The sequence below is a fragment of the Nannospalax galili genome, unplaced genomic scaffold (genome assembly GCF_000622305.1).
Source record: "Nannospalax galili isolate Female #2095 unplaced genomic scaffold, S.galili_v1.0 scaffold113, whole genome shotgun sequence".
In the NCBI taxonomy this organism is placed as follows: domain Eukaryota; kingdom Metazoa; phylum Chordata; class Mammalia; order Rodentia; family Spalacidae; genus Nannospalax; species Nannospalax galili.
The window spans coordinates 5692378-5702592 of NW_008335444.1; the positions used below are offsets into that span (position 1 = coordinate 5692378).

A 10215-nucleotide genomic window follows, 5' to 3' on the forward strand; every position below is an offset into this window, starting at 1 on the left:
ACAGAGGAGAGATGAGAGAGGGGGAAAGAGACAGAGACAGAGATGGAGAGACAGAGATGGAGAGAGACAGAGACAGAGAGAGATACAGAGATAGAGAGAGAGAGAGAGAGAGAGAGAGAGAGAGATTGATTTTGTGTGGAAAAGGGAGGATAGGATGGAGTTTTCAAGAGCCTGGAGGGAAGTGAGTTGTTACTTTGGGGATAAACCTACTAGCTTAGAAAGCATTTGGCTTAGAAATGCAGGATGGTGTGGTGATGACAACAGAGTGCAAAAGATTAAATTTGAGATATTTCCTCAAAGCCAAATCCAAACTCCTTCAACACCCAGCAAAAAAATTCCTTCTTTTTAACCCTTCATTTTCCCTGTGCTATGAGTCCTTTTAGTCTTGAAGTTTCAAAACAGTTACCTGTTTGTTTGGGGTTTTTTTCCCCCCTCATCTTTATGGCACATTCTAATCTTGTTCCTTCCTGATTACTGTAGCTTAGGAAACTGACATACTTTCTAGGCAGAGACTTAGCTAAGAAGAACTCTGACCTACAGAGCTTACTGTACAGTGGGCCAGGGTTTTAAACTGCTGAGCTTTTTCACAATGTAGGAATGACATATATTAAAACTGAACATAAAAGACCTGAAGATACTTTGATATTACTTTCTAGGCCTGTTACTTAAGAGATAGGGAAATTGAAAATCACCATTCTCATAGGCAGAACAGTGTTGAGAGAAACCAGCCTTGGTGACTGCTACCTGCTCTGGGGTAGTAACTGCTGGAAGGTTATAGAGTTTGTCCCCAGGCATGCCTGCAGTCTCCCTTCATTCCTAGAAGCTGGCAGCTTTCTCTTCTACAAGTGGCAACCAAGTTCTGGGTTGAAAGTGAATCCTTGCCCTTGGCCCCTCTCCAGCATTCCACGCTGAGCGAATAGGGATTTGGAATGTCAGAAAACAGAAGAGGGGAGGGGAAAGATTGTGCGTATGACTGTGAGTGTTTGGACGCAAAAGCAGCTCCGTCTGGAAGGACTTAGAGAAACGAGTTCTTCAGACTGCTTCCTTCTCATAAACTTTTGGTTCCTTATTTGTGTTTTTAAGTTGTAAGTCTGAACTTATCACAGCAATCCAAACTCTTACCGCCCTGTGGAGTGAAGCTAAGAGAAGACAGGATGGTTTCCAGAGGAATTTCATTTCTTCCTTCTGGATAAAGTGACAGTACTTGTTCCCTGACTCAGCTGCAGCAGGATCCAGAGTCGTCTTTCCTCTGGGATTTAATCTGGTGTCATCGGGAACCTAGATTCAGGTTTTATTCAAGAGCAAGTCTCAGTAAGAACTGTCCTTTTGGGAGACTCAAGAACCCAATCTAGGCATGAAAGGTGTTGTTCAGCACATGCCTTCTACTGTGCACACTGTGGTTGAAGCTGAATTGAAAATATTGATGGGACACACCTCTCAGACTCTCTATGGACTGGTTCAGAGCTCAAGACTATAATTTACAAGGCGGCTTTTATCCTTTATTTAGTTCTATCCAAAGTCATCTTGCATCAACTCAAAAGGAGAGATTCTGTGAGAGTTATCCACAGGGGCAGTTTTCCAGCTTTGTGTGAAGAAGAATCCAGAATTTGAGTGTTTATCTACGTCCTGAGGAACCATGTCCTCTTTATATACCCGAAGTAAAGAATTCACTCGGAATAGGAAATCTCAGTCTGATTCTCCCCCAGCATCTCCCTCCCCGACTGCCAAGACACTCCGAGTAAGCCTTTTTTACTTTGTCTGAACATAGTTGTAGTAAAGGTAGGAAATGTGTTTACATGTAGCTTGAAGGGTAAGACTGAGAGAACAGGCATTTCAGAATATGTAGAAATCGTGGGTGGGGGATGCGCTGTGGGTAAAGACCCAGCCAGTTTTTCTACAAGAGCTTATAATTCATAGTACTTGATATAGTCTTAAGTAAAAGCAAACAAATATTTCAAACTACAGCTTTTGTCTTTTAGCTTTTAATCAGTTGAAACTACTTCACAATAAGATTCTGGAGTTTTCTTAACTGTATCTTGTGGAGCTTTTCCCATATTTAGTTGCTGCTTTTCCTGTTTTATGGCTCAATACTATTTTTGAGGAAAAGCTCTTAAAAGCAGCTATAAAGCTATGTACATCAAATTTTAATCATTTGCAAGTTCTGTACACATAATTGTATATGTATGTATAAGATAGTATATGCCATTTTATGTGTCTCTAAAAGTGATAGAAAAGTCAGAATGAGCCAGGCATGGTGGCACACACCTTTAATCCCAGCACTTGGGAGGCAGAGAGGAACAGATCTCTGTGAGTCTGAGGCCAGCCTGGTGTACCTAATGAGTTCCAGGACAGCTGGGACTACAGGGAGACTGTCTCAAAAAAATATAAATAAATAAATAAATAAATAAATAAATAAATAAATAAATAAATAAATAGTCAGAATGAACAAAGGCTTATACACACTTGGAACCTTACTCCTTAGATACCATCAGGAAATTTCTTGCTTAAAAATCGAATAGCTCCTGACCTTTGACAGCCAGCTGTGTTAAGGTGTTTGTGATGTCCTAGGTAAGGCCATTGAGACTGTCTCCGTTTCTTCTGGTGATTGTCCCTGCTAAAGTATTTAACATATGGACATTTGTATCTAATGTGCTGCCAATATCAAGGAAGCAATGAGAAGCAGCCCTAATGGGCATATTAGGCAGTAGGCAAGGTAGCAGTTCCTTCTTAGGGAACTAGGTGGTATTGTATATACAGCATGAGAAGAGGGAAAGTCATAGCTTCCTTATTTGGGGAGCAATGGGAAGAAAATCTCCAAGAAACCTCAGCAGACTACTGTTTCTTTTCATTTATTTTATATCCATTTTCAGTGTTTTCCTTGAAGTGTAAATTGTCATATAGTAGAATTCAGTATACAGCATATTGGTCTGTGGCCTCAGCCAGAGCTATTTAGTTATTAGAATGCCAAGAAATATTATGGAACTATTTTGTGCATAATTCTTTTTGTGAAAGGACCAAGAGATGCTATGGTATACATGTCACCATTACTCAACTCCAGGGGTGTTTCTTCCCCACATAGGCCAGTACCTTCCTTTTCCAGGAGTCTATAGACACTCTGTCTGTTGAGTATTTTCTGATGGCCCCAATTGAGGTCCACAAGACAGAACACCATTACTTCAACTAGTGCTTCCCTTTGTTCCCTTCCTTAGCACCTTTAGGTGTGAGGAGCACTGTGTTAACATTTGTTCACTAACCACAGTTCCCAGAGTGATACTTGTGATCATTCAGCAAATTCCTGTTTAGTGGCCACCCACCTCTTTCTTTTTCTTTTTCCAGTCTTTTGTTAGAATTCAGTACTTCTTTCTTCTTGTCTTCTAACAGTGTCTACCCTTCTGTACCCATTCTGCTACCTCCCTTTTAGACAGAGGTCAGAGTGGACGAAAATTTGAGAGTTTAGATTACAGAAAATCAAAACATGGGCAGCTTTAATAAGAGACTGCTTCCCAGCTTCAGTGGTCTGTGGCTGTAGATTCCCACAATAGCATCAACTTACTGTAACCAGCTTCCAGTGTCCAAATGCTGGAGACCATACTGTAAAGAATGCTGATTTTCATACAGCATTTATGTTCCATGTCTTTAATGACTGAGATAGAGAAAGATGCAAAAGTAATTTGGAGGCTGTTGGTTCTTGGGACTGTTTATCAAGCTAGGATCCACCTTGTAAAATTTTACTAGTCTAATTCTTTGCCTCTCATGTTGGACTATTTAGGGCACTCTTTTAAAACTGATTTGGGGTGTACTTTAACAACAAGATTTATCATGGTTTTTGTGTTCATGTATGTCTTCTGGTGCCTAGATGCAACTGACTAATCCTCTGCAACCCTGAAAGGTGGGTATCACTGCCTGTATTTTGCATATGAGGAAACTGGGATACCTAAAAGACACTTGCCCAGAGTCTCTCAGGTAGTAATCAAGTAAAGTCTTAAGCTTAGGTCTCTCTGTTTCCAGAACCTTCAATAGCAACACTGGATTTAGATTTGAAGGTGTTGTTTAAGAACATGCTAAGGGGCCAGGGTAATAGTTAAAGGACTGCGTAGCTGTAGGAGTCCAAACGTGGGAACTTGGGAATCTGAAATTGCAGGAAAGAGAACACTATGTTTGTAGACCAAGAGAAGCAATTGACAGGCCATAATCGAATCTCTCATGCCTGGTTCCTAAATTCCAGTCATACCCTCTAGGACCAAAATCCCCACAGATCCTAAGACCTTTAGGCCTCAGTTTTCTCTTAAAGAAAAAAACGACTAGGCTTTTACTGTAAAAACTCAGGTAGCTGCTGGGTACATTTGAGTAAATGCAGAAGAGCTCTTACTTTCATCAAAACCTCAGTGATTTTTTTTTTTAAGCTAGAGATTGCATGAAGTTAAAGAGGTACATTCCCTAATCTAACATGCTTCAAACCTGTGGGCTGAAATTATGAGCAAGCATTTAAAATTTTATAATTATTTTTAGTGGTATTAAAGGGACTAAACATGAATTGCTTCCATATAAGGTAAATGTCCTCGGAGAATTTTAAAATAATGGCTATTCACATACAGAGACTATTTTAGACATTTCGTTCCTCAATAAATGTTCTGAAAGCCCTATGGGTAAATTAAAACTGAATAAGTAGCCAGATAGGTATTATTTTTAACTTAGGAAACAAAAGGTAGGATGATTTTTAGTGACCACAAAACTGAAACTGTTTTATTGTATGCCTTTACATTTGAACTGCAATATCTGATGCTTTTTAAATTACATAGTGCCAGATTTCTGTTCTCAGTAAGCCTGTGACCCTTTTTAATAACATAAAAATCTAATGTGGGGCTGACAAGATGGCTCAGCCAGTGAAGGCATCTGCCACTAAGTTTGATGGCCTGAATTCAATCCCTGGGACATGGTGGAAGGAGAGAACAGACTCCCACAAGTTGTCTTCTGACTGCTATGCACATGCCATGTTTTTGAACAGCTAATGCCTATCTAGATATTGTGTGGCTTTCTCCCAGTGAAAAAAATCACTCATATATAGACGATAGTACCAGCCAGATTTTTCTTTTTGTCATTCCTATTTTTGAAACAGTATTTTTTATTCTCTGAACATAAATATACTGTTATACATGGTTTTTTTTAACATACCCCTTACCTGGTGTGGTGTTAGCACATACCTGTAATCACAGCACTCAAGATGCTGAAGCAGTAGGATCACAAATTTGAGATAACCTGAGCTACATAGGTGAATTCAAGGCCACCCTGGACTACATAATGAGACCTTGTCTCCCCTCAAACAACCAAACCATTAGCTCTTCCATCAGGTGAAATTGTCAAACCATCCTTTCCATCCCCCAGACCCTCTTGGCTCTCACTGAGAATGGTTGTTGTGGTGTATCACTAATATTATGGTTTGAGTCTCCTGTGGAACAAGGAAATAGCTTCTTCACAGATTCTTTTGGCATCTCTTAGATCTAAAGTTTGGGGACTCCATGAGCAGTTATCTGTTAGCTCTGATTTGTTATTCTGCAAAGGCAGAACACCTTCTAGATCCACTCTCCCTTTGAATAGAAACTCTCTTCTCCCACTGCGAAGCAGCTGGAACATGAAATATTTGGCTTATACAGTCAACAGAAAAACTTCTTTCAAGAGCAGTTTTTCAGCATTAAAATTCTGCATAAGGTCTGCTAACACAGGCCTATAATCCCTGCTATCCGGGAGGCCAAGGCAGGAGGAACACAAGTTCAACGTCTCCCTTAGTGAGACCTTGACTCAAAATAAAAGTTTTTTAAAAGGACTGGGGCTGAAGAATCTTATTCAGCTATAAAGCAATTGCCTGAAATGTGCAAGGCCCTAGGTTCATCTCCAGTAATGCCAAAATTTGAAAATTAAAACCAAAATTCTGAATTACAAATATTTAGTGTTTTAAATCATGTTAAGGCATGAGCCAGATAATCAATATTCTCAAACTATTATTTGCTAATTTAAAATATTTTTTTTCTAACCATGACGTGACTGATAACAGCTCTCAGGAGCTGAGACAGAAGAATCACAAGCTCAAGACCACCTTGGGCTATATAACCAGACCTTGTCTCAAAAATGAGAGAGAGAGAGAGAGAGAGAGAGAGAGAGAGAGAGAGAGAGAGGAGTGAGGAGAGAGAGAGAGGACTGAGTGGGGGAGGGAAGGAGGGAGAGAGAAGGGGAAAGAGGAGAAAGAAATATAGTATATAGACAAAGAAAACAAACGCTAGCAAATGTCCAAACTATCATGCTTATTTGGTAATTATCCTGTTGACTATATCTTGAAGTTGTCATTTGAATCCTAGGAATCTTTTTTTTTAATTTTTTTTAAATTTTATGTGTATGAGTGTATTGCCTGTATGTGTGTAAGTGCACTCATGTCATGCAGTGCCCTCAGAGGTCAAAAGAGGGTGTCGGATCCCCTGGAACTGGAGTTACTGACAGTTTTTAGCTGTCATACGGTGCTGGAAACTGGGTCATCCCTCTATAAGAACAGTCAATGCTCTTAACTGCTGAGCCATCTCTCCAGCTCTATCCTAGGACTCTTTCTCTTTTTTGTATTTTTTTATTGAATTTTTGTGTATTTTGTACACAACATCTTAATCATCTTTATACCCCCTTCCCCATCAACACCCTCCCATAGCCCCCCCTCTAGATTTCATACATTCCATCATTTATGCTACGGCCTATTGAGTCAAGTTAATATCCCCAGACATATCTCAGTGCAAGTTTATCCACTAGGGTTGAGTCAGCCTAAGTCATTCCCTTAAAGAAGATCAGCTCTTCTATTCAACTGCCCAATAGTTCTTCAGCTAAGATTGGTGGATGCTGTCACCATTGCTGTACGTTAATATGAGCAAGGGTCCCAGGAGCCTATAAAACTCTGTTTCCATATGGTGGGATCTTTTAATTAGGCAGGTGTTCGTTGAATTGTGCTTTTTTTTTTTTTTTCCTGAGACAGTGTCTCCTTGTTGGCCCCAGCTAGCCTGAAACTCACTATGTAGACCAGGCAGGCCTTGAACTCACAGAGATCCTTCTGCCTCCCAAGTGCTGGGGTTAATGGTATATGCCACCACACCCAGCTGAATTGCTTATTTATGATACAAGGATTTGACCTGTATTTATAAACCAATACCTGTAGCATTTAGTCTGGATTGTTTCAGGACTGACATCTCATAGAAAAGATCTTAGCCAATATTTTTCACTCATTCTGGCTATAAATATACATTAGGGGAATGGTTAATAACTTTGCTTTGTTTTATAACCACTCCTAATCAGAACAGTTGAAAAATGATTGAATGATAAAAGATTGCAACTTTCATGAGAGCTTATGTAAGAATTCTGGTTTGCAGGCCAGAGACATTGTGACTCTTCCTCTTCCAGACCTTGGGTGTTATAGTCTTATCATATGCATTGTGTACCTCTGGCAAGCACCAAATATATTTATATACATAGCTTATTATTCCGGGCTCTGTACCTAAGATGCAGTATCTGCGGCACTGGAATCTTTTTTTTTTAACTTTATAATTCACTGTCGAATGAGAAACATTTGTCAAAGTGAACAATGCTAATTAGGGTGCAATCTGTTAACCTTTTTTTTCCTGCTAATTGAAATAAAGCCACCATCTATTTTTTGTCCATTTGTTTTATTCAACTAAAGAAAAGTCAATAAACAGTGATTCTTCAGTTCAAGGGATCTTCCTAGGCAGTAACAATAGGATCTATAATAACAAAAGTAGATTGTCCATTGGGAGCCATTGCACAAAGTCTAGGAAAATACATGCTGGCCTAGTTAATCTATGCCCTACATAGAGTCTTGGTAAAGTAGCTTCTGAAGCCTAGGTTTGTTGACCAGAAAGACTAAGAGTTGGAAGACACAGTTCCTTCCCTGCAAGCTGTGTTTTCTGGCCACTCTGATATGTGGGAAGTAAGTAAGAAGTCACCTGATCTGTTTTGTTTTGATATGTGGTCTAACTATTACCCAGACTGGTCTTGAATTCATGGGCAATCCTCCTGCCTCAACTTCACAAGTAACTGGGACTGCAGGCACGTGCTCCATGCCAGTCAACCTGCTCTGTTGTTCATCCTCCCACAATTAACATCTCCCAAGCATCTGCTATGTAGTAAGCCCTATGTTGGATACTGGAATTCATAAATGAAGGACATAATTTTTTGCCCTCAAGGAACTGACAGTCTAATTAGAGAAATGAAAAGTAAAAATTGAACACAAGGAGATGAATTTTCTAATAAGGACCTAGGTACAGGTATTTTAGTTGAGTCACGTAGAAAATGCAATAGCCTTATGTTTGCAGAACAGTAGAAGCAAGATGGCTAAAGGAGACTGTATTAGTTACTTTTCTGTTGCTGTGATAGAAACACTGATCAAAGCAATTGATAGAAGGAAGAGTTTATTTGAGCTTAGGGTTCCAAAGGGGCAAGAGTCCATCATGGCCTGGAGGCATGGTGGCAGAGGTGACTGGAGGAGGAGTGGAAGTTAGACTCTACATCTTCAAGCAGGCACATGAAACAAGAGGGCAAGACTTAAGAACTCTCTAAGCTGCCCCAGTGACGTGTTTTCCTCCAGCATAGCCACACCTTTAAGACTTCCCCAAACAGCGCCACCAGCTGGGGATACAATGTCCAAATACTTGGAGCCAATGGGGGACATTCTCATTCAAACCACCACATTAGAAAGTCAGGAAAAAAGCATGAAAAAACATTATTTTGAGAGGCTGCAGTTCATCATTCATCGTAGAACAAAAGATACACTTTTAAGTATAATAGAAAATAAAGGGCCATGTCATTTGGCACTTAGTCTTTCATTCTGAGGACTTGGAAAGTTATCCTGTGGACAATGGATTGAAGATTTGAAGTAAAGTTGTGATGAAAATTACACATTAATCTCTGACAGTGTTGGAAGCTGGATAGTATAAGTGATCAGGGTAGTTGTCCCTCTGATTGCAGGATGTCTGGTGAGATATGACAAGAGCCTAACTAAGGCATTCTCCAGGGAGTACAGGGAAGCATTCAATTGTTTGGAAGATAGGGCTGATAAAAGTGATAGAAAGGGAACAGGGGTGAACCTGGGGGATCAAAGATGACTGCTAGGTCTTTGGTTTTGGTTTTGTATTTTATTTTATTTATTTTTTTGGTCTTTTTGAGACAAGGTCTCCTTGTAGCTCCAGCTGACCTGGAACTCACTAGGTAGACCAGGCTGACCTCAAACTCAGAGATCTGCCTGCCTTACCTCCCAAGTGCTGGATCAAAGGTGTGCACCACCATGACCAGGTAGGTCTTTGGTTTTTAAAGAAGATAAGACAAACTGAATTGACAAGAAGAGGCAGAAGCATGTTGAGCAGGGAAGGGTTTTTGCTTTGGGATTGATTGATTAGTAGTACCAGGGCATATTCAGATAGTGCTATTCAGAAAGTATAGGTTGAGCACATCTAATCCAAATCTGAAAGGCTCCAGAATTAGGAACTTTTTGAGCACCAACATGATGCCAAGTAGAAAATTCTGTGTCTGACAGTAAAAAAATATATAAAATTACCTACAGGCTACATCTATAAGGTATATAAGCAACAGATTAATTTCTTGTCTCTACTTGGCTGTTTCTCCAATGTGTCTCATTATGTGTGTACAAATATTTCAAAATCTGGAAAAAAAATCATCCAACCTTTACATTGCAGATAAGGGATATCAGTCCATAGTTGATCTAAGATTAGGAGATAATAAATTAAAGAATGAATAGCTTGATACTGATCTTTAGAATTATGAGAGTGGTAAGCTTGTCTAAGAAGTAAATGTACCATGAAGAAAGACCTAAGTGTAAACCACAGGGAGGTGACAGCTGACAGCAGAGATGGGCAGCTGCTCCCCAACTGTCCAGTTGCCACTGGGATCACTTGCAGGAAGACAGCAGATGTAATCATTCCGTTGCTTCTATTGTAGTAGTAAGCTTCAGTTCTCAAGGATCCTGAAATTTAGGAAGTTAAGAGTCAATTGGTTATGAGTTTGGGGTTGAATTCTAGTTTTATTTTTGATATATAACCCACTGTATGACCAGGGATCTTTTTTTTCCCCAAGTTTGAAGAAGTTCCCAGACTATTCACATTAGCTTGGCTTGATTTTTTTTTTCCCTCTCAATCTTAATATTGAGCTGACAAAATT

General features: G+C 39.7%; 1 protein-coding gene across 6 annotated transcripts in view; it reads left to right on the forward strand.

The window, feature by feature from the left end:
• Window positions 1-10215, forward strand: part of Ppp1r12b (protein phosphatase 1 regulatory subunit 12B) — a 264563-nt gene that overhangs the window by 209207 nt on the left and 45141 nt on the right. The window contains exon 1 of one of the 6 annotated variants that reach the window (XM_017797455.2): window positions 977-1738. The exons of the other annotated variants lie outside the window; for them this stretch is intronic. Within the exon in view, the coding sequence (XP_017652944.1) occupies window positions 1637-1738 (102 nt within the window). The 5' untranslated portion in view covers window positions 977-1636. Of the gene's footprint in view, window positions 1-976; window positions 1739-10215 lie in introns of those variants that run through there. 6 annotated transcript variants of the gene reach the window in all.